Here is a 25,334-nt window from a genome sequence, read left to right as displayed (position 1 = left end):
TTACAATGATAAACAACATACCTTTGTTACATGTCGCTTTTGTAGACTTGGAGAAAATTAGGCAGTTGGTTCATTGGGAGCAGACCTTCAGCTCCTAGAGCACCTTTGAAAAGAACAGGTGATGTCATGGCAATGGTAGGATCAGCTCCCACAGGCAGGAGAACGGAGTGGTCAGAGTGTCAAAAGTAGTGATCTGACAGCTGAAGGTTTTCCACCAAGTGCCAACTGACTCATTTACATATCACTTAAAAATTATTTTTCTTCAAATCTAAAGACATGACATAAATAAAAACATACAATATACATTATTTATCACTGTAATGCAGTGTTGGCAGGTGAATATGCTTTTATTCTATTCTATATAGTTGAGGCAGATTCTCATCCTCTGGGTATAAACAAGGACATGTCCATTCACTGATGCAAGCAGGGATCTTAAAATCGTGCGAAATTGAAACAGAGTATTCGATAGTTCTAAAATAATGTAAAACTACATATTACCTCTACAGTACTCTTCCAGTAGTAAGTCATAAACAACATTTTGCTTCTTAAATCAGTAAAAAAGTCAGAAAGCAATTGACTTGAAATATTGATTGTACAAAAAGCCATTCAAGATTGCAAATTATTTCCAGTGAGGTCTACGCTATCCTTACCAGAAAGCAGCGATAAATATTATGTATGAACAGTCACACTGTACTCGAGCTGTGCTATTGCAGCAGTTTTACATAATAACAGTGTTGGTTCACGACTGGTCCCTTGGAATTAATTTTGTTTGCCATGTTTTACTATTGCCAACTGTGAAGAGATGCATATAAATCCCCAAGACAATCTACTGCTATGGCAACACAATGCCATTACAAACATATTTAGTAGATGCCAATAACCTACTTCTGTAGCATTAAAGCAGGTCTCCAGCATTCTCTCTACATATAATGTTATATCACCAGCCACATTCTAACAGAGTACTTTGTTTCATCTATATAACAATGACATTGGTTAACATGATATGCCAACAACTGCCTGAATGACCTCTGTTCTCATCTCTGACCTGGGTTTCTATTGAGGGAGTCGAAACCGTTTGTAGACCCATACCCCATACTAGTCAAGATATAGATATAGCAGTTGTCATTTTCTCTCTAAAGCATGTTAAAAGATAGCCGCTGTCATATAAAGTGGACAAACAAATGTGATCATACATCACCATGTGTGTAACAACTGCTACATCTGTATATCTGTATCATGTATCTGTATTATGCCAGTGTCTTTTACATAGTCTATTATTATGAAACTACTGTATGTCAACAGTCTGTAAAAAATGGGTTAAATCAACCTTCACAGACTTAAAAAATCTTTAGGGTATTAAAGGTCTTTAAGTGGTCACTAACATTTCATCAAAGTTTGCAAACAACAATAATACAAGCAAATATAATAAACTGTGTAATGTGTTTTATTGGAGAAAAATGCCTCTTTCTTTCTCTTCACCCTTGCCCCCTCTCCCCACTAAACTGATTTTCACTCTGAATTCCATGTTGCAAGAGCAAGACAGATATATGAAAGTTACAGAGAAGTCATGTTACATCTCACAATAGAGGTCTATGGAAAGAGAAGTAAGGAGGAATAAGTAGGTGCAGAGTGAGAGAAATGAGAGAGACGCAGAGGAGACTTTAAGCAGTTAAACTGGAAGCTTCCTATCTCACCCTTGGTCTTTTATTCACATCAATACAGGTCAATGATTTCCTAAGATGTCCTCCATGACTCTGCCTTAGAGAGAGTGATGGAGCAAATTATTCTTAACTTTCAGTCAGCTGTCTATGGCTGACATCAAAGAAGCAAGCTTTCACCCTATAGCTCAGAACTGAAAATTAGAGGCAGAGGTTGCAGAGTGGAAAAGTGCTAAAAAATGCAGAATACAAACCATATACTAGAAAGAAATCATGTTATTCCTTAAGGCCTGATTCACATCTGCATTCAGTATTCTGTTTGGGAAGTCCGCTTGGGGACCCTCCCCGAACAGAATACCCAATGCATTGACAAGCGGTGAGCAATGAATGCACATGGACCCCATAGACTATAATGGGGTCTGGGTATTTTCTGCATGGTGTCCACACGGAACATGTGGAGAGGAAAGTATTTCATGAACTACTTTCCTCTCCGCATGACTGATGCAGACACTGCACGGAAAACACATGGACCTCTTTACAGTCTATGGGGTCCATGTGGTTTCATTGCTCACCGCTTGTCAATGCATTCGGTATTCCGTTCGGAGGGTCCCCAAGCGGACTCCCTGAATGGAATACCAAACACAGATGTGAACCAGGCCTATGAAAACAAACTGTAGTAATAATATATACATAGACAGACAGTTATTACAAACTGACTGCATTGCTATATACGCAATGAAAAAAATTAGTAGAAATTAAAATGGCACCTGCTACAATGCTGGATGTAGACCATAAAACACATTAGTCCTTCACGCATTCCATCCAGAGCATATTATTCACAAAACAATATTTTAGCTCAAACTAAAATATACGTTTTTAACAAGCATTTTCTAAGAAGGGTTAATATTTTATACAACCATGCATAGGGTGTTTTGAGTCAAACATAAGGGCTGTACAAAATCCAAGAAACAGGACTTAAATGTTTTTGTGATATATGTAATATATAAAAAAGTATGCATTTGTACGGTCTCTTGTTTCCCTAATTAAAATCATAAATTAATTGGAAAACTAAATATTTTAATTATAATACTGCAGAAGAGGATGAAAACTATAATGCAGACTTTTTACTTTCTACTATTTTCTGCTGTTTAAAACTCGATTAAAATAAATGTGACGGTAAATGTTCTGTAATATGTGGTTAAAGGTTTTTATTGCTCCAATGCATCTAAAATGAAAAATGAAGAACATTTTTTATAGTCTCTGCATTAAAACCTGTAAGTGTTTGGTATATTAAGGCTACAAAGAAACCTAGTGTAGTCTGATCCTGCATTCATTGTCCGTCTGTCCCCTACTTCTTGGTTATTTGTAAGTAGAGGACTAATGGATCATCAGTATCAGATATCAGTATCAGTTCTACCAATTCTGTACTTTCTAAAATTTAGTGCCCTTAGAGAATGTGTTAATTTACATGTAGGTAATTGTATTCAATTCTCAGACCTTTGTCAAAACATTCACTTTTCTCTATATCACATATTAGGATAGCATGAAATTAGATAAGCAGTGCACCTTCTATTCCTTCATGTTATGTTCTGATCATTTCCCAAGGTGATGGAATTGCTGTTTAAGGAATATAAGACAGCAAATAAAACAAGATACCTATAATCCAACACTGCTTTACTGTGCAGAGTCTAAGGCTACTCTGAGGCAATCACCAGAGCCCACCACAAGGCAGAATGAACTCGGAATCCAGGTTTCATTAGCGGAACAATGTGTCATATAATAGAAGCACTTGCAGGCTAAGAACCATAACAGAAAACATATAGCAGGCAAACAGTAACACAAACCAAAGTCAAAACCAGAAGAGTATGGAAATTTCCAAAATGACACCAATGGAATACCAGAGTCCGAGCTTCAGTTAAGTCTAGAAGATCAGCAAGAGATCAAATAACCAGGAGAGCAAGCCAAACACAGTAAGGCTGCGTTCACACGGATTAACGTATCACATTGAAAGCAATAGGTAAAAAAGTCTCCCATTGAGTTCAATGGGTAGCGCGCGTAAGACCGAACCCATTGAAGTCAATGGGATTCTGTTTTACTGTGCTCACTCTGACACATGTTTACGTGTCAGAATGAGCGACGTTTTACTCCGTGTGAACGCAGCCTAAAACAGGGAATCACAAGAAAACAGGGCAAGGCACTGAGAGCAAAGAGATAGAAAACTAATGTCATCACAGGCAGGTGATAAGTATCAAAACCGGGTTTAATGCCCTGCCTCAGCACCAGATTGAATGATGAAGTACAGCCCTAATTGGATCTAAACCACTCACCACCACAACCCAGCCAAGATTTAACTGATAGGCATAGCAACCTTAAAGCAACAGCTATATGGTAAATGTAGTGCTACACAGAAGAGAATGGTGACAACTGGGTGAAGAAGTATGGATATTTAGATTGCTGACAGCAATTAGTCTAATAGTGTAACAAACATACAATCTGATGAAGGGTTGAGGACTAAAAAAGGTTACCTATGTGTATTGTCCTTTTTGTCTCCATATAAAAGAACTTGGATTGAATTTTGAGCTTGAAAAAGTTGTAAAACTATTTGGATCTAGGTTGGAAACTTCCTCTAAGCACCCCAAGTATTTCAAGTGTGATAGAGTGCTGTGATTTTTCACTTGACTTGACTGCACAGACTCTGTGATTTCTTACCATGGAGACAGATAGGACTGGTAAAGATTTTCATATTTTTTTTCAAGCATTGGCGGTTACTATGAAGCTATTTACCTGGAAACTGGAGTAACATAATTGCCAGGAAAAACTCCTGATGCACCAGTGCGGAGAGATGTGCCTTTAAACCAACCATCTTGGCATTTTTCTGTCACTCTGTACATCTCCCCTTTCCGCAGTTCCAGCTCATCATTCTTTTGTGGTTTGTAGGCATAAAGGGCTAAATACCTGTAGAAAGAGAATACCAAAGTCCTGGATTTGAAGTCACACTAAAGTTAAAGCATTTGGCAATACATATGTTCTCTCAATTATATAGCGTATGTTTTCTCATGGTTTTTAAATGAGCCCTGAAAAAATTTTGTATTAAAGTCTCAATTGATTTAAGAATTGGCATCTTTTAGCAATCATTCCGTCAAAATTCTGTTATTTTTAGCTGACATACCATGTAGCCTGACATACCATTCTATTCTTAGGCCGGGGCCACATGGGGCGTTTTACAATCACTGCAAAAATATATGCAGGGGGATTTCCAGCACCATCACTGGTGGTTTTCCTATAGGTATAATGGAAGCAGAAAGTCATCAGAGGAAACCTCTGCGGACTTTCTGTGAAAACTGATGCGGGAAATACCATGATGATTTGCCACTGTGGTTTTTCCAGCAGCGCTTTTTTGCTGTGGCTCACTACATGGGGCTTAGCCTTATACATTTTTATTATGATCTATTAAAAAACAGAAGTGAAATAGTATTTTTTATAACATATGCAAAATCTGTTGGCGATACCAGTCAAAAGTTTCCTGTTAATTCAATTTTCTGCTTAATCACTATATCAGTGACGCTAGGTTCACACTAGCGTTCGATCTCCATTCTGTGGTTTCCATCTTCTGCAGAAAATGGAAACCTGTCAGAGCGAGTCCGGCCGTCAGCAGCGGTGAGCGTTTTATGCTCTCCGCCACGAAACCGGATTTTTAAAATCGGACACAGAGTACTGAATGTCCGACTCTGTGTCCGATTTAAAAAAAACGGGTTTGCAGCGGAGAGCATATAACGCTCACCGCCGCTCACGGCCGGACACCTTTCAAACCCATTCAAATGAATGGATATGAAAGAGTCCTGCAGGTTTCCGTCTCCTGCCTCTGTTTTGTGCAGGAAACGGAAACCTGCAGAACACAGACCGGGCGCAGATGTGAACGAGCCCTAACTAATATGTAGCTGATATCCCTCCCACTCAAAGTCTCTATGTAATATTTGCAAGATATAAGGGGCTTTGTACGGTGTGGGGGACACTAATGAAGCATTATACTGTGTGTGGGACACTTATGGAGAGATAAACTGTGTGCAGTCAAATCGAGAGCATTATATGTGTACGGACTAATAAAGGGGCATAATATATATGGCGCCACTAATGAGCATTGTGTGGAGCCACTAAGAGGGCACTATTACTGTGTGGCAGCACAAAGGGACTGGATGGAAATGGGTTAGAAGAATGTCTTAAAACAAAAATATTTCCATCAGTGCACAATGCCAGAGTTGTCCCTGTTGGAAAGTATGCCTTAGGCCAGGGCCCCACGGGACGTAAACGCTGCGATTTGCCTGCAGTGGAGACGCTGCGGGAAAAATCGTGGCGTTTTACAGTGCAAGCAAAGGGGATAGGATTCATGCGAATCCCACGGCCACTTTGCGGAATAAAATGCAGTGCAGAGACGCTGCGATTTGCAAAGCCATTGCGGCTTTGCAAATCGCAGCATGTTAGTTATATCTACGGAAACGCCGGCGGCTTTCCCATAGATATAATTGTAACAGAAAGTCAGCAGAAGTAAACTCCGTCAACTTTCTGTTGAGAGCGCTGCGGAAAGAACCGTAATGCACAGTTAATAAAGAGGGGGGGTCATGTTTATTTCTAGTCCAGAGTCAATAGAGGTTATAAAAACTGAACACTTACTGCCATATTTTCCCACAAACTACAGCAGGTTGTAAAGAAGGTGCAGCATGCCCAGTACATGCCATAGTACATATATATCTCACAGTCAATCAGTGTAAAGTGCTTTTCTGCTCAGAGCACTGGGCACTCTATAAATCATCAGCCTCCTCCTCCACGCTGTGCCAGTTGTTAGGCCTCCGTATGTGTACTCTGCTTTGTAGGCTAACCTTAGCTTCTCTCTGAACTTAGTATGCAGCTCAGCTAGATCTTGGTTTTAATCCTGGATTTAATTACCTCCCATGAGTATAATAACTGTTGGCCCATGGGAGGTGAGTAATGCAAAAAAAAAAGCTTCAAAAAAACAGCGACTGAAAAAGCGTCAAAAACAGTGTCAAAAACAGCGTCCAATGCAAAAAACAGTGTCCAAAAAAAGCGACGCTGAAAAATCAGTGACAAAATCAGCTAGGCTTTTTTCACGTGTGAACTAAGCCTTATAATCACCTTGCTTCACTTCTCCTAGACATCCTGCAGCATCCTCTTCAGGCCTCTTCTAGCCTCAGGATGACATCATGAACCTCAGAGTCACCACTAAGGCCTGTGATTGGGCCTCAGTGGTCATGTGTCAGAGGCTGGAAGAGACCTAAATAGGATTTCTGGTGACCGCTCTGGCGATCCTCAGACTTAGTTCTATGGGACTATATTCAGTACATGTCTTCTTTACTGCCAAGAGACCTACATATGATGATAATACTGATATATTGTCCATGGTTGCAAGCAAAACCCATTCATTGCATCTGTTGAAGAATATTGTGCTGAATTTAGACATTGGATTGACTATGCTCTGGGAACCAATTCCATTTGGGTCCATCCAATACATCAAAAACATGTTGGTCCATTATCTTCTCTCTGAATCTCTTTATTCTCCTATGTCTCAGTCAATTAATGTCAGAATGCAGATAACAGGAACATCACCAAAATGTGCTATAGTTCCTTTATCCTCTTCTGCTGTGGTGCTTCAGTTATACTGTAGGATAAGGAATCCATGTAGTGCCACAGGAGCCTCACCTGACGTATATAATCATTGTGGAGGTCTACGTCTCTGCCTTTACTGTGGGAAGTCTGGTCATACTATAATCTTTGCCTATTCATATGCATGTCATGTAATAATGAGCTTTTTAAGGCAATATTGTTTCCTGATAACGTATCACAAAGTGATTTCCTATATGAGTCTATTTGTAGCTACATATTGTTTGTTTTGTAAATTGCAGCCTTTGAGGGTTTTTCATGAGAAATTAGAGCTTAAATAATGGGGGGATGCAAAATACTTTTTATGGTCAATGTATGTTTTTTAATGTTTGTCATCATTATTACATGTATATTGTAAAAGGGTTAAATGAATTACAGCACAAAGTGGAACTGATTAAATATCCCGGGTCTGTTGTCCTTTTCGTTTTGCTATTCCTTGTTCCAACTTAAGTACTCCCTTACATTTTTCACACATGAGCAGTCTTATTAGATACCATTCATTTTCTTTATTATCTCATACTGCCATCTTAATTATGTTACTATCCTACACTATAGTATAATGAAATCCTTCACGTTTGTTCTTTCCTATGTGAATGGATGCTGATAACAAGTCACACATGTCCCAGTACATAAAAGAAGAAAGCTTACTCTTATAACCCTAATGTCTCAACTGCAGCATTAAAGCTACAACAGAAAATCCTCTCGGTGTACTGTTGTATTGCAAATATTAAAGGATTTAATTTAACATGTAGGATGTAGGTTTGATTTAAAAATATGAAAAATATATTTCATACCTCCCTGATAGAACACTACCATGGGTATTTTACTGAAGGACCTCAACAGCCATAAACTACAGTGTACTACAGTAGCAGAAATTAAAATTAAAGATAAATGGGGCAGATTTACTAACCGGTCTAACTTGTAAATTGTGCAAATATAGACCAAACAGTCTTAAAATGTACCAGAAGCTGAAGCTAGATGGTAAATCTGGTGCATCTTTAAGCTGTCCTGGCATAGATTACAGTAATTGATAACGTTGGATAAAGTAACAGGCCCAGCAAATCCAACCTATAATCCACCCATGTTGATCCAAAGAAGCAAAAGTATACAGCAAGAGGAATGAATGTGTAAAAAAACAATGGGGCAGATTTGCTAACCAATCTAATTTGTAGACTGTAAAATTCTACTAGACAGACTTAAAATGTAACAATAGGTGATGCTGGATGATACATCTGGTCAGTCTATAAACTGTCTAGTTATAAGTAACATACAGTACTTGATATAACTGGATAAAGAAACAGGTTCAGCAATTCTAACCTACAATCCTACAATGCTTATTTACAAAAAGTTCTCATTAGATAGATGCTGATTGGAGATTGTATTCCGATATTGGAGGAAAAAAAATATTTCAGAATAAATCCCTGGATCAGAATTCCAACAAAAATTGAGTATTCGAAGTTTATAATATTTTTAATTTAAAGAGTGGCACAATGGATCCTCTTGAACGCTAACAATGTATCAACCATCACAACATCTTTTTCTATAGTTTCACTACTCTTGCAGTTAAGAAGCCACATCTACAATGATGGTGGAACTTTCTATGCTCTAGGACATGGGTAGGCAACTTTTTTTGTTGACGACACCTACACTACAAGTCATACAGCACAAACCCCAGCATAGGGGTGTTGCCATACTGCGCACCCAGCCACATACATTTGCCGCTGTTTGCCTTGATACACCTGTACTTGTCCATTAGAAGCAATGTAAGTACATGTGTAACCCGCAATTAGTGGTAAATATATGTGACTGGTAGCAGAGTGAGGTAACACCTGTAGGGGGCGACACACTATGTACCTGGATGCTGTATCCAGTCCCCAGCCTCAGGTACTTTCACTTTTCTGTAAGTGAAATACAAATTAATTTTAGCTACTTTTAATTCCTGGCGATGCGGCAACAGCAAAACCACAGGCAGGAATTAATGTCACACGTACCCCAAAGTGACCACACTGGTGCTTGGGAACTGGATTAGGCTATAGCCGCATCTGGGTACACAGTGTAAACATCCGAAAAGAAACACCCTAAGGCTGAGGCCTCACGTTATGGAAACGCAGATTTTTATTGTAGCAGATTTTGCTGCATTTTTCTGAGCCAAAGCCAGAAATGGATTGAGCAGAAGGGAAATGTATAAGAAGCTTCATAGATATTTCCCATTCCTTTTGTAGCCATTCTTGGCTTTGGTTCAAAAAAACCACAGCAAAATCTACAACAAAAATGCTGTGTTTCCACAACGTGGGGCATCAGCCTTAGGTGTCCTGCACACAAATGGCACAGATGTAGTTTTCAATGACCTATACAATAAAAATGAATTGACAGGGCTGCAAATGCAGGCAGATACAGGGTATGTATGTATAGGACAGATATAAGATCTGCTCTATAATTTGTATCTCTTCAATTTGGCCCAGACACACAACCTCAATAACAACATTGAAATGTATGGCTCTGTACTTCTATCCACAATTGTGGATAAAAAGTATGGTTGTGCGCATTATAATGAAGTAACTTCATGTGCCTCACATTAATAGCAATGAACCCCATCATGTCCCTCGTTTGCCTCACATAGGAGTTACTGTCCTGGTACTCTGAGTCCAGCAAGACTGTATCGTATATATTTGTTTGTTCGTATAGTTAGTTCACTATTACTGTTTAGTTAGTTGCTCAGATGAGCAGGATTTTATTTCTTATTGTTTTGCCTGAAGTTAAGGCTGTATTTTATTTTGCCCATTTTGTACCTGAAGTCAAGGTTTATTTATTTTCCTGATTTTTTTCTAAATAAACCTATTTCCTGCATATTTTGCGTTGGGACCAGCGCTTTTGCTGCTACAGAGCTACCTTCCCTACAACACCTATGTGAGAACACTCACATACAGTTTGGAATTATGAAATAAAAAGAATATTACCGTATAGAGATTGGCTGTATAGCATTTGTAGTAATATAATTGTTCATGTATTTCTCATCATAATGTAAAATATAAAAGAAAGAAATCATTGATTATGTACATCTGTGTAATACCAGACATATAAAGCTAAATGTGGTGGTTTATAGTAGCAAACGGTGTCTTTAATTTCAGATTCTGTTCTTTAAAGAAATCCTAGACAAATAAGGTTGCCAGCTGGAATCAATGCAGGTAGGAATGATGTCCAGGAAAGTGTCAGAAAACCCACATATTAGATCAGCAGAGTTTAACACAAAGAATCTTAGATGAATATGAATATAATACTATTGGATTCTCAACTTTCCTTATACTGGGAAGTTTTGTATGTAACAAAAAGGTCTTTGTATTTCAGATTCTTATTGCTTATTTAGTTGCTCGTGCTATACTTAGGTAATGGAAATTAGTTCTTTGTGTAGGGTTAAGTTTATGCTGGGCTTGTGCTTATAAACAGCAGCCAATCTTAACAGGCAGCGCTTCTGTATAAATTAGATGTAAAAAAAAATCATCTAATACTAAAAAATAGCAAGTGCAAGTACTCAGGTCTTGTTTTGATGTCATAACTAGGCTCCCCCTTTAATACTAACACTTTTTTTAAGTTCGTTTTGTCATTGTCATTATAAAAGGAATGTCATTATACAAGGCGATGCTGGGAAAAACACCTAATACATGGTAAGTATCTAAAAACCCTACCTTGGGTAGTCTTAGGGTAAGTTCACATGGAGTAATGTGCCGCGTGATGTGGCACGTAAACGCCGCAAAATCATGGCCGCAAAATAGCACCGCGTATACGATCCCAGCTCCCATTGAAATCAATGGGAGTGTATACGGCCCACAAAGTCTCACACGGCGTATACGTGCCACATCACGTGGCACGTTACTCCGTGTGAACTTACCCTTATCCTGTATAGTCTAGGTTTTATATCACTATTCTACTACAATAGTGAGTAAAAATTCATGCTCAGCTACTGCATTGCTAGGAGAAGGGGATTGGATATACTTGTGATAGGATTTATGGAGGTCCCCCACCCACCAGGCGTTTATAAACTCTTTGGCTGCCTTCACACGGAGTAATGAGAATTACTTGATCCAGCTGATGATGAAGACAGATTATGGTGGAAAAACTACCAGGCAGGTTTCCTGTAGGAGGATGGAGTGCTAAATTAGTGTGTTGTCTGCTTCATTTTCTGAATCATCAAGGTCAGCCTCCCCCCACCAGTCACAAAGTAATGGCATTAACAATTGGCCATCACTTTATAAGATATGAAACCCTTAAGGGGTTTTCCCTACAGTTAAGGTGTACCCCAGAATAACAATCTACCACCTATCCACATCTTAGCCAGAGCAATCATGTTGCAAGGGGTGTGATCAGGGTGTCAGTCTCCTTGGATGCCCCTGTAACAATTGACTGTTGCACCTAATGGATTAAACAGCCACAATCAGTGTAATCCCTGACCATGGCCCTTGCAACAGTAAGCCTAGTTATCAGTTACAGTTGAGCCCCATTGCTTGGGTACAGCTCTTGTGCTGCACAATCAGAATAGTGTAGAGGCATTGCACTCTGCATTAAGGGATGAAGATTTATTTATAAAGAGATGAGAAACCAAATGTAATACTGCTTTTATTTATGTGCATAAGTGTATAAATACAATGTGTGCCCTATCGATGGAACAGCTATCTGTCATCTGTCTACATCTACTTATGCTGCAGAGAAGAATAAATGAATTACTAGAATATATTATTTTAACTTACACATTAAGAGGTAATTGAACTTTTGGCGAATGTGCTTGTTCTCCATTGATCGCACCAGTTTTGGGACTAGCAGCACTAGCAGCAGCAGCTGTGCCAAATGAAGAAGAATCCTGTAGAAAAAGAACATAAGGGCTTTAGCAGACAGAAAGCTATTACAAGAGGTTATCACAGGATGACACAACATTTACATATTATTTATTTCCTATTCTTTATATAGCACAATGAAGAATATGTACCATAGATAAGAGATAAGATAATCCTTTAATAGTCCCACAGTGGGGAAATTTCAACATGTTACAGCAGCATAGTAATACAGATACAGGATAATACACAGTAATATATTACAGGCGTAGACACACATATGCTGAGAAGAGAAGATATACTAGGAGTCCATAGCAGCTAAGGAACGTAAGAGAAAGAAGGAAGACTTCATAATCATAATCATTAGTTCTCTGTGCGGAGTGATCTTCACTTGGTCTGATGTAGATTATACAGCCTGCTCGCGGTTGGAAAGAAGGACTTGCGATAGCGCTCCTTCTCACACTTGGGGTGGAGCAGACAGTCACTTACAGTGCTGCCAAGTTCCATCACGGTCCCATACATGGGGTGGGATTTGTTCTCCTGCATGGAGGTCACCACGGACAGTATCCTTCTGTCACCCACCACCTGTACTGGGTCCAGGGGGCTCCCCAGGACAGAGCTGGACCTTCTGATCAGCCTGTCAAGACTATTTCTGTCCCTGGTTGATATACTGCTCCTCCAGCAGGCCACACCAAAAAAGATGGCTGAAGCAACCACAGAGTTGAAGAAAGCCCTAAGAAGTGGCCCCTGGACTCCGAAGGCCCTCAGCCTCCTGAGCAGTTAGAGTCTGCTGTGGCCCTTTCTGTGCAGCGCCTCCAGGTGATCAGCCCAGTATAATTTATTATTGAGTAGCACACCCAGATATTTATAGGTCCTGACTATCTCAATGCATGTCCCTTGGATCTCCACCGAGGTCGGAGCACTTCTCCGATTACTAAAGTCCACCACCATCTCCGTGGTCCTCCCAGAATTAATCCTGAGGTGGTTCTGCTGGCTCCATTCAACAAAATCCCGGTTTAAGTCTCTGTATTCCCTATCGTCGCCATCAGTGATAAAGCCTACTACTGCGGAGTCATCGGAGTACTTCTGTAAGTAACAGCTGGATGAGTTGTGCCTAAAGTCAGCAGTGTACAGTGTGAAGAGAAATGGGGCAAGAACTGTACCTACATGCCATTAATATCATTACATATAAGCAACTGTTTTATCTTGGGCCATAAATACACATACAATATGAAATAGAGTGATACGTCTCGCAACCTGCAACATCTACTTGTGCATTGGAAGCAGGGCGATATTTTCCACAATGGAGCAATCTCTAGAATGGAAAGTGGACAATCTGACTGCTAGGGAATAGCCAGATAATAATTCCCCAGAGCTGCTGGTGAACCCTGGAGGAAGGGGCACAAGGGACAGTGAGCCCTAAGCTGAAGCCCGCAACTTTCCCTTCCTATTGCCAGACCCTATCCTAGGTAATAGGTGACAACCACGAAGACAGTCCCTCCCTGAATACGTGAAACACAAAACGCAGACAAGACGAACAACAACAAAGGGAGGTCAGCTAGCCAGGGTTCGGTAACAGGAGAGCGATGCAGTGCCAAATCAGAGTCCAAAAGAATAATCAGTAGGAAAGCCAGAGGTCAAGGATCAGAATACAAATAATTAAACAGCAAGAGATACCAGCAAGCAAGAGGCAATAACCGGCACCAGTGTGACTGTGAGTCAAGACTAAATAGGGGAGGAAGAACCCGCCCTGAACCTGATAGGAAGGAAAGCTGTCAATCACAGGCAAGAAAAAATCAAACACTTAATGGACAGAGGCAACAAGGGCAGAAGACGGGTGTGGTGCAAATGCAATCACAGAACTAGAGCTGAGTTCACACAGTGCGACTAAAAACTTTAAGCAGATTATCAAACTGCACACGCCTCCTGTGCCGCAGCACACGAGCAGAGGGTGGCGCAGAGGCCCGAACAGGCAGAGATGTTACACTGACACTTTGGGACCTACATATTTGAAGAAAAGGTATGGTGACAGATTTTCATCCACTAGTAAATAAAGGTCTGTGCATATGACACAGTCAGTATGACAGGAGCCATGCTCATATTTGCAAAATCCCAGGACTGAACTTGCCTCCATATTTTCTGCATGGCTCTGTATTAAAAACTGTAGGCATACAGAGGGACATGCATCATGCACTGTTATGGCAGTACTACTTTGGTTTTGTACAATAAAGAGTTGTAATTCTCATCATCCGATAATCTTTGTCCATTTTATTACATTTGATTTATCAAACCCCTGTTCTTAATATTAATATGACTACATTACTTCAGAGAATGATCTTGCTTAGGCTACTGCCACGTGACTTTGGCGGCAACTGCAACATCTAATCACAAAAAGTAGAACATTAAACAACTTGTTTGTGACATTCTTGGCATCCTTGGGGATGCAATGCAACTCCATTCACTAACATGAGTGAAAGATTTGTATAGTGACACTGCAATCCTCGGTCTTGCAACGGGAGTCACTACCAAAGTTACCATGTGGCTCTAGCCTCAAAGGGATTGCCCAAAATATATCTTCTTTGTTTAAGAAACAACAGGACTGTTGTCATTGGGTTGTTTCTGGTGAATGGTGCACTACATTAATGGCTTATTATTCTTAGTGTGTATGCAGTATATACACTTGTGCAATAGTTGTTAAGCTTTATGGTTTTGTATTAGAACTGAGAAACAATGCAATGCTGTTTTTGCTCATCCAGCTTTCTTTGTAATGTGATGGTCACCTCTGGGCAGATTTACAGCTGTGGCATATTTTTCCACTTTTTAATGACTGACTTAACAGCTCTCCAGGGGATATTCAGTGACTTGTAAATGTTCTTATGTCATCCCCTAGCTCCCATTTTTCAGTAACCTTGTCATAGTGGAGTGTTCTTCTATCTTTACTATGAGATTTCTGCAAGGACGCTGGCTGGCTCATCCACAGTTAGACCTTGCAGATACAGCTGTATATATTTTTCTACCATTTTTTCATTGTATGTTTAAATGGTCGACCACTTTCAGACCAATATTGAGAAACAAATGTTAATGTTTGCATAATAACAAGTTATACAATTTTCCAACATACTTTCTGAATTAAGAGTTTTCTAGATCTCTGCTTGCTTTCATTCACTCTGCTTACTGCCAGTGGATAAAAATCAGTGATATACAGTCAATGGTCATGTGATATACGGTCCATGGTCATGTGATATACAGTCCATGGTTATGTGATATACGGTCCATGGTCATGTGATATACAGTCCATGGTCATGTGATATACGGTCCATGGTCATGTAATATGCAGTCCATGGTCATTTGATATATAGTCCATGGTCATGTGATATGCAGCACAGCTCGTTATAGTCACAGCATAGTAATCAGACATCTGCCTGGCAATGAACTGTGCCCCTGTGTGTTTAGCACATGACCATGGACTGTATATCACATGATCTTGGACCATACCCACTGGAAGTAAGCAGAATGAATGACAGCAGGCAGATGGTTTGAAAACCATGAGGAATTGATACAGAAAGGATATTGGAAAATTGTCCAACTTTATATTTATATACATACAATAACATTTGTATCTCAATATTAGTCTGAAAGTGACCAACCCCTTTAAAGGGGCTCTATCAGCAAAATCATGCTGATAGAGCCCCACATATGCGCGAACAGCCTTTAAAAAGGCTATTCAGGCACCGTAAAAGTTATATTAAACTAGCCCCCCGTTTTAAAATATAACCCTAAAAAAAAAATGTTATCTACTTACGCATCGTGCACGCTGGGCGGGCATTCAGGGTGCGCCGTCTTCTTCATCCCCGCCTCTTCTTCCTCCGACGTCCTCCGGTCCCGTCCTTCTCCGGCGCTCGCGAGCGGACACTGATATAAAAAAAATGGCCTGGGCGCCTGCGCAGTAGCCGTAGTAGAAGCCACATGCTACTGCGCAAGCGCCCAGGCCATTCTTTTATATCAGTGTCCGCTCACGAGCGCCAGAGGAGGATGGGACCGGAGGACATCGCAGGAAAAAGAGGCGGGGAAGAAGATGAAGACACACCCTGAATGCCCGCCCAGCGTGCACGATCCGTAAGTAGATAACATTCTTTTTTAGGGTATTATTATTATTACATTTACAGTGCCTGAATAGCCTTTTTAAAGGCTATTCACGCATATGTGGGGCTCTATCAGCATGATTTTGCTGATAGAGCCCCTTTAAATATACATGCTATGGTTTTATCTCCTCCTAGCAGGGTTTCAGGTACAGCAAGGGGTCAGTATAATATGTCAGCTCTGAACATGAAAAATGTGAACGTAGCCCTACTGTGTCATATATGGATAAATATAGCTTCAGCATGTTCTGAGCTGACATATTATACTGCAGTAGATCTGCTGGAACAGAATTCTGTAGATAGTAACTTTTTACCTTGTGGCTTCCAAAGGCAATATCAGAGTCATATGAGAAATTATTTTTTGTGGGTTAAATTATAATTCATAAAAGATCCATTTAATATTATGTATAATGTATTGCGAATCAGGAAAGAAACCCACATGATTGTGCCATTTTTTTCAGGTTTCATTTTGATGGTGTTCTCCGAAAGGCGATTAATTACAATTTTATTTTAAACTTGTTTTTCATTTTTAGCTTTAATTGGATTGAACTTTATCAGTAGATCGCTTGTACCATAGACTGCAATCAGTCACAACCAGTCTGAAGAAGTTCTCATCAGAGAAAAGAACTTTAGACTGAGGCCCTACGTAGTGGGAAAAAAGTTTTACAGCACGATGAAGCTCAATTTCACAAGGCAAAAATTATACCTATGTGGATTGGTAAACAAAACATTGAAATTTTGAGTCCATGACCAGGAAACTCCCCCGATCTCAATCCCATTGAGCCTGTTGTCAATCCTCAAAAAGTGGGTGGCCAAATAAAAACACAGATATCGTCCGAAAGCAAGCGCTGATTAGGCAGGATTTAGTTGCCAACAGTTAGGATTTGGCTGAGAAGCTGATATCCAGCATGCCAGGGCGAAATGCAGAAGTCTTGAAAAATAGGGGTCAAAATACTGTAAAAATTGGGGCATATTTATCAATACTGCCAAACTTGGCACGTTCTAAAACTATGAGTCCCGCTTACAGATCAAGCCTAAGGCGCCAAGTAACGAAATACAGCTATAATACTGCTACAAAAAAAAAAAAAATGCAGCAAGAACACATTGTGCTTTTTTTTCTGCATTTTTCCCTTATTAAATCTATAGAGAAAAGGATTGCATTTCTGCAGCTAAAATTGACATGTTGCGTTTTTGAAAACAAAGATTTTCTGCAGCAGTTTTTTTTTTTTACAATATGTGAATGGGATTAGCCAGGAAAACACAGCAGGAAAAAATGCTGCATTTCTGCAACTTGGAGCCTTAGCCATAGACATATTTATAAATCTGTTGTACGGACCTTTGTAAATCAGTCCTGTTTTCCGACATACTAAAATACTGGCTCGGCCCCAAGACACCCAGGGCATATCCTTTCTTGCTCTGCCTCTCCAGTGACCTCTCTCCTTCTCCCTCTATGTTTCCTGTCTGTTGTGTCCTCCCCCTCCTGTTTCTTGTGATTGGTTTATATGTTGTCTGTCTCCCCCTTCCCTTCAGTTCGTCAGGGGTAGCACCCCTGTTTCCTTTTAGGCCGGGGCCCCACGGGACGCAAATGCTGTGATTTGCCCGCAGCGGAGCCGCTGCGGGAAAAATTGCGTCATTTTACAGTGCAAGCAAAGGGGATGGGATTCATGCGAATCCCATGCCCACTTTGCTGAAAAATAAGCAGCACGGACACGCTGCAATTTGCAAAGCCGTTGCGGTTTTGCAAATCACAGCATTAGAGATGAGCGAACAGTGTTCTATCGAACACATGTTCGATCGGATATCAGGGTGTTCGCCATGTTCGAATCGAATCGAACACCACGTGGTAAAGTGCGCCAAAATTCGATTCCCCTCCCACCTTCCCTGGCGCCTTTTTTGCACCAATAACAGCGCAGGGGAGGTGGGACAGGAACTACGACACCGGGGGCATTGAAAAAAATTGGAAAAAGTCATTGGCTGCCGAAAACAGGTGACCTCCATTTTAGATGAATAGTGGATTTCAAATCCGGGTCATATGAGAATGTGAACTTTGTGACTATGAGACAGGGATAGCTGTACAGGCAGGGATAGCTAGGGATAACCTTTATTTAGGGGGGAATGTTATTAAAAATAACTTTTTGGGGCTCTATCGGGTGTGTAATTGTGATTTTTGTGAGATAAACTTTTTCCCATAGGGATGCATTGGCCAGCGCTGATTGGCCGAATTCCGTACTCTGGCCAATCAGTGCTGGCCAATGCATTCTATTAGCTTGATGAAGCAGAGTGTGCACAAGGGTTCAAGCGCACCCTCGGCTCTGATGTAGCAGAGCCGAGGCTGCACAAGGGTTCAAGCGCACCCTCGGCTCTGATGTAGGAGAGCCGAGGGTGCACTTGAACCCTTGTGCACCCTCAGCTCTGCTACATCAGAGCCGAGGGTGCGCTTGAACCCTTGTGCACACTCTGCTTCATCAAGCTAATAGAATGCATTGGCCAGCGCTGATTGGCCAATGTATTCTATTAGCCTGATGAAGTAGAGCTGAATGTGTGTGCTAAGCACACACATTCAGCTCTACTTCTTCGGGCTAATAGAATGCATTGGCCAGCGCTGATTGGCCAGAGTACGGAACTCGACCAATCAGCGCTGGCTCTGCTGGAGGAGGCGGAGTCTAAGATCGCTCCACACCAGTCTCCATTCAGGTCCGACCTTAGACTCCGCCTCCTCCGGCAGAGCCAGCGCTGATTGGCCGAAGGCTGGCCAATGCATTCCTATGCGAATGCAGAGACTTAGCAGTGCTGAGTCAGTTTTGCTCAACTACACATCTGATGCACACTCGGCACTGCTACATCAGATGTAGCAATCTGATGTAGCAGAGCCGAGGGTGCACTAGAACCCCTGTGCAAACTCAGTTCACGCTAATAGAATGCATTGGCCAGCGCTGATTGGCCAATGCATTCTATTAGCCCGATGAAGTAGAGCTGAATGTGTGTGCTAAGCACACACATTCAGCACTGCTTCATCACGCCAATACAATGCATTAGCCAGTGCTGATTGGCCAGAGTACGGAATTCGGCCAATCAGCGCTGGCCAATGCATTCTATTAGCCCGATGAAGTAGAGCTGAATGTGTGTGCTAAGCACACACATTCAGCACTGCTTCATCACGCCAATACAATGCATTAGCCAGTGCTGATTGGCCAGAGTACGGAATTCGGCCAATCAGCGCTGGCTCTGCTGGAGGAGGCGGAGTCTAAGGTCGGACCTGAATGGAGACTGGTGTGGAGCGATCTTAGACTCCGCCTCCTCCAGCAGAGCCAGCGCTGATTGGTCGAGTTCCGTACTCTGGCCAATCAGCGCTGGCCAATGCATTCTATTAGCCCGATGAAGTAGAGCTGAATGTGTGTGCTTAGCACACACATTCAGCTCTACTTCATCAGGCTAATAGAATACATTGGCCAATCAGCGCTGGCCAATGCATTCTATTAGCTTGATGAAGCAGAGTGTGCACAAGGGTTCAAGCGCACCCTCGGCTCTGATGTAGCAGAGCTGAGGGTGCACAAGGGTTCAAGTGCACCCTCGGCTCTCCTACATCAGAGCCGAGGGTGCGCTTGAACCCTTGTGCAGCCTCGGCTCTGCTACATCAGAGCCGAGGGTGCGCTTGAACCCTTGTGCACACTCTGCTTCATCAAGCTAATAGAATGCATTGGCCAGCACTGATTGGCCAGAGTACGGAATTCGGCCAATCAGCGCTGGCCAATGCATTCTATTAGCCCGATGAAGTAGAGCTGAATGTGTGTGCTAAGCACACACATTCAGCACTGCTTCATCACGCCAATACAATGCATTAGCCAGTGCTGATTGGCCAGAGTACGGAATTCGGCCAATCAGCGCTGGCTCTGCTGGAGGAGGCGGAGTCTAAGATCGCTCCACACCAGTCTCCATTCAGGTCCGACCTTAGACTCCGCCTCCTCCAGCAGAGCCAGCGCTGATTGGCCGAATTCCGTACTCTGGCCAATCAGCACTGGCTAATGCATTGTATTGGCGTGATGAAGCAGTGCTGAATGTATGTGCTTAGCACACACATTCAGCTCTACTTCATCGGGCTAATAGAATGCATTGGCCAGCGCTGATTGGCCGAATTCCGTACTCTGGCCAATCAGCACTGGCTAATGCATTGTATTGGCGTGATGAAGCAGTGCTGAATGTGTGTGCTTAGCACACACATTCAGCTCTACTTCATCGGGCTAATAGAATGCATTGGCCAGCGCTGATTGGCCGAATTCCGTACTCTGGCCAATCAGCACTGGCTAATGCATTGTATTGGCATGATGAAGCAGTGCTGAATGTGTGTGCTTAGCACACACATTCAGCTCTACTTCATCGGGCTAATAGAATGCATTGGCCAATCAGCGCTGGCCAATGCATTCTATTAGCGTGAACTGAGTTTGCACAGGGGTTCTAGTGCACCCTCGGCTCTGCTACATCAGATTGCTACATCTGATGTAGCAGTGCCGAGTGTGCATCAGATGTGTAGTTGAGCAAAACTGACTCAGCACTAATAAGTCTGCATTCGCATAGGAATGCATTGGCCAGCCTTCGGCCAATCAGCGCTGGCTCTGCCGGAGGAGGCGGAGTCTAAGGTCGGACCTGAATGGAGACTGGTGTGGAGCGATCTTAGACTCCGCCTCCTCCAGCAGAGCCAGCGCTGATTGGTCGAGTTCCGTACTCTGGCCAATCAGCACTGGCCAATGCATTTCTATGGGGAAAAGTTAGCTTGCGAAAATCGCAAACTGACAGGGATTTCCATGAAATAAAGTGACTTTTATGCCCCCAGACATGCTTCCCCTGCTGTCCCAGTGTCATTCCAGGGTGTTGGTATCATTTCCTGGGGTGTCATAGTGGACTTGGTGACCCTCCAGACACGAATTTGGGTTTCCCCCTTAACGAGTTTATGTTCCCCATAGACTATAATGGGGTTCGAAACCCATTCGAACACTCGAACAGTGAGCGGCTGTTCGAATCGAATTTCGAACCTCGAACATTTTAGTGTTCGCTCATCTCTACACAGCATGTCAAAAGCCAGCGGCTTTCCCGTAGATATAATGTTAACAGAAAGTCCACAGAGGAAAACTCTGTGAACTTTCTCTTAAAAGCGCTGCGGAAAGAACTGCAATGCGTTCACGCAACCTTGGGCGTATGGCCCTTTTTCTTTTTGTTTGGCATTCTTGTTTTGATTACTGTAACGTACCCTCTATTTTCTTTGAAAAATTTAATACAATCTGATTACACTTAAAATACTGGCTCGGTTTCTTATGTCCCAAAATTCTGCCTCATTCTTGCAAAATACAAAAAAATCTGTCACCATTGCCCCTGTGCAAAAATACATGATCTACTAGTCAGCTTGGTGCATTACACGTAACGTTCAGACTGGTGTCTTATAGAAGCCATATTGATGTGCAGTTATATTACTAAGCAGCCAATCCCCTCCTGAATGGTATGTGTATGAATGTATATTCATTAGCATTATGCACCTGGGTAAACTCCCTCATGTAATATGTCTGCATTCTGCTGGGAACTGGTATTTTAGATTGGCTCTGTACCATCAGTTTTTCCCCATTTCATTTATCTCCACCGTCAACACAGTCTTTGATCAGAATGGATTTAGGACTGCAAGCTTTATAATGAACAAAACTATGAATATTATATCCTACAAACCCATCTACACTTATACTCCAAGCAGAACCCATTCATATTGTATTCAATATCAATAAACCTGATCTGGTATTAGTTCATTTGTGCTGAATTTAACACCATATAGGTATACAAAATATAACCAAGGCGTTTATGTCCTTATTCAGACAAATCAATCACTGGATGAATGACTATGATCATTGTAGACATCAAGAAAATTGTCTGCTCCTTTCAGCAGCACAGGGGGGTTGATCTGACAATTTGTCACCGCAATGCAAGACATGTCAGCATGACTCCAAGCTCTCTTTTGAAACTCCAGCAATCCCATGTTGCCACCAGGGACATCAGCTTGTTAACAGCTTCTCTGCGGGCACTGTAAAGCCTCTCTACTGGAACTTAAATGGGAAGTAGAAAGCAGTCAAACACCTCATTAGTGCGTCTGTGGTCCTGAGCTGGATGGTAAGACATGTGATGGATAAAGGGATACATGCCACTATAGACACCATAATAACCAATAGTCTTTATTATACATAGGCTTATACCGTACTCTATATTATACCATGTAACTAACTTGAATGCTACCATTAATACTGGGCCTAGCCCGCACAGCACAGAAAAGAAAAATTAAGTCAAATTAAAGTACTTGCTAAGAAACCATTTGAAGTGCTAATAATTAGAGATGAGCGAACAGTGTTCTATCGAACTCATGTTCGATCGGATATTAGGCTGTTCGGCATGTTCGAATCGAATCGAACACCGCGTGGTAAAGTGCGCCATTACTCGATTTCCCTGGCGCCTTTTTTGCTCCAATAACAGCGCAGGGTAGGTGGGACAGGAACTACGACACCGGTGACGTTGAAAAAAGTAGGCAAAACCCATTGGCTGCCGAAAACATGTGACCTCTAATTTAAAAGAACAGCGACGCCCAGCTTCGCATCATTCTGAGCTTGCAATTCACCGGGGACGGAGGTTTCCGTCCAGTTAGCTAGGGGTTAGATTCTGGGTAGGCAGGGACAGGCTAGGATAGGAAGGAGAAGACAACCAACAGCTCTTGTAAGAGCTAAATTCCAGGGAGAAGCTTGTCAGTGTAACGTGGCACTGACGGGCTCAATCGCCGCAACCCAGCTTTCCGCGGATCCTGAATGGAATACACTGACAGTGTATTCCCGTATACCCGATATATACCCCCGATACCCGTTCCAATGGTGTGCCCCCCCCACCTTCACCCCAGAAATACCCTGCAAGTCCCCTAGCAATAGAATTGGGGCTATATACACCCACTATTTTTGCTACTGCCATATAGTGCCATTGTCTGACTGGGAATTCAAAGAATATATTGGGGTTACGTGCAGCCACAATTTTTGCTACTGGTATACAGTGCCATTGTCTCACTGGGAATTCAAAGAATATATTGGGGTTACAAATACCCTCATTTCTTGCTACTGCCATATAGTGCCAGTTTCTGACTGGTAATTCAAAGAATATATTGGGGTTATAAATACCCTCATCTCTTGCTACTGGTATATAGTGCCATTGTCTGACTGGGAATTCAAAGAATATATTGGGGTTATAAATACCCTCATTTCTTGCTACTGGTATATAGTGCCATTGTCTGACTGGGAATTCAAAGAATATATTGGGGTTACAAATACCCTCATTTCTTGCTACTGCCATATAGTGCCAGTTTCTGACTGGTAATTCAAAGAATATATTGGGGTTACGTGCACCCACAATTTTTGCTACTGGTATATAGTGCCATTGTCTGACTGGGAATTCAAAGAATATATTGGGGTTACAAATACCCTCATTTCTTGCTACTGCCATATAGTGCCAGTTTCTGACTGGTAATTCAAAGAATATATTGGGGTTACGTGCACCCACAATTTTTGCTACTGGTATATAGTGCCATTGTCTGACTGGGAATTCAAAGAATATATTGGGGTTACAAATACCCTCATTTCTTGCTACTGCCATATAGTGCCAGTTTCTGACTGGTAATTCAAAGAATATATTGGGGTTATAAATACCCTCATTTCTTGCTACTGGTATATAGTGCCATTGTCTGACTGGGAATTCAAAGAATATATTGGGGTTATAAATACCCTCATTTCTTGCTACTGGTATATAGTGCCATTGTCTGACTGGGAATTCAAAGAATATATTGGGGTTACAAATACCCTCATTTCTTGCTACTGCCATATAGTGCCAGTTTCTGACTGGTAATTCAAAGAATATATTGGGGTTACGTGCACCCACAATTTTTGCTACTGGTATATAGTGCCATTGTCTGACTGGGAATTCAAAGAATATATTGGGGTTACAAATACCCTCATTTCTTGCTACTGCCATATAGTGCCAGTTTCTGACTGGTAATTCAAAGAATATATTGGGGTTACGTGCACCCACAATTTTTGCTACTGGTATATAGTGCCATTGTCTGACTGGGAATTCAAAGAATATATTGGGGTTACAAATACCCTCATTTCTTGCTACTGCCATATAGTGCCAGTTTCTGACTGGTAATTCAAAGAATATATTGGGGTTATAAATACCCTCATTTCTTGCTACTGGTATATAGTGCCATTGTCTGACTGGGAATTCAAAGAATATATTGGGGTTATAAATACCCTCATTTCTTGCTACTGGTATATAGTGCCATTGTCAGACTGGGAATTCAAAGAATATATTGGGGTTACAAATACCCTCATTTCTTGCTACTGCCATATAGTGCCAGTTTCTGACTGGTAATTCAAAGAATATATTGGGGTTACGTGCACCCACAATTTTTGCTACTGGTATATAGTGCCATTGTCTGACTGGGAATTCAAAGAATATATTGGGGTTACAAATACCCTCATTTCTTGCTACTGGTATATAGTGCCATTGTCTGACTGGGAATTCAAAGAATATATTGGGGTTACAAATACCCTCATTTCTTGCTACTGGTATATAGTGCCATTGTCTGACTGGGAATTCAAAGAATATATTGGGGTTACAAATATAATTGGGGTTACGTGCACCCACAATTTTTGCTACTGGTATATAGTGCCATTGTCTGACTGGGAATTCAAAGAATATATTGGGGTTACAAATACCCTCATTTCTTGCTACTGGTATATAGTGCCATTGTCTGACTGGGAATTCAAAGAATATATTGGGGTTACAAATACCCTCATTTCTTGCTACTGCCATATAGTGCCAGTTTCTGACTGGTAATTCAAAGAATATATTGGGGTTACGTGCACCCACAATTTTTGCTACTGGTATATAGTGCCATTGTCTGACTGGGAATTCAAAGAATATATTGGGGTTACAAATACCCTCATTTCTTGCTACTGGTATATAGTGCCATTGTC

General features: G+C 41.5%; 1 protein-coding gene across 4 annotated transcripts in view; it reads right to left on the bottom strand.

Moving 5' to 3' along the window:
• The window catches only part of SH3RF3 (SH3 domain containing ring finger 3), a 334,675-nt gene that overhangs the window by 28,264 nt on the left and 281,077 nt on the right, over nt 1-25,334 (bottom strand). For all 4 annotated transcript variants that reach the window (XR_012715086.1, XR_012715087.1, XR_012715088.1 and 1 more), the window contains 2 exons: nt 12,074-12,183; nt 4,443-4,613 (listed from right to left, as the gene is read on the bottom strand). Coding sequence is in view for 1 of the 4 variants with exons in the window: in XM_075265116.1 (XP_075121217.1) it covers nt 4,443-4,613; nt 12,074-12,183 (281 nt within the window). In the remaining 3 variants the exon portion in view is untranslated. The remainder of the gene's footprint in view (nt 1-4,442; nt 4,614-12,073; nt 12,184-25,334) is intronic.

Source organism: Leptodactylus fuscus, chromosome 2 (genome assembly GCF_031893055.1).
Source record: "Leptodactylus fuscus isolate aLepFus1 chromosome 2, aLepFus1.hap2, whole genome shotgun sequence".
NCBI lineage: Eukaryota > Metazoa > Chordata > Amphibia > Anura > Leptodactylidae > Leptodactylus > Leptodactylus fuscus.
This window is presented reverse-complemented; position numbering and strand designations above follow the sequence as displayed.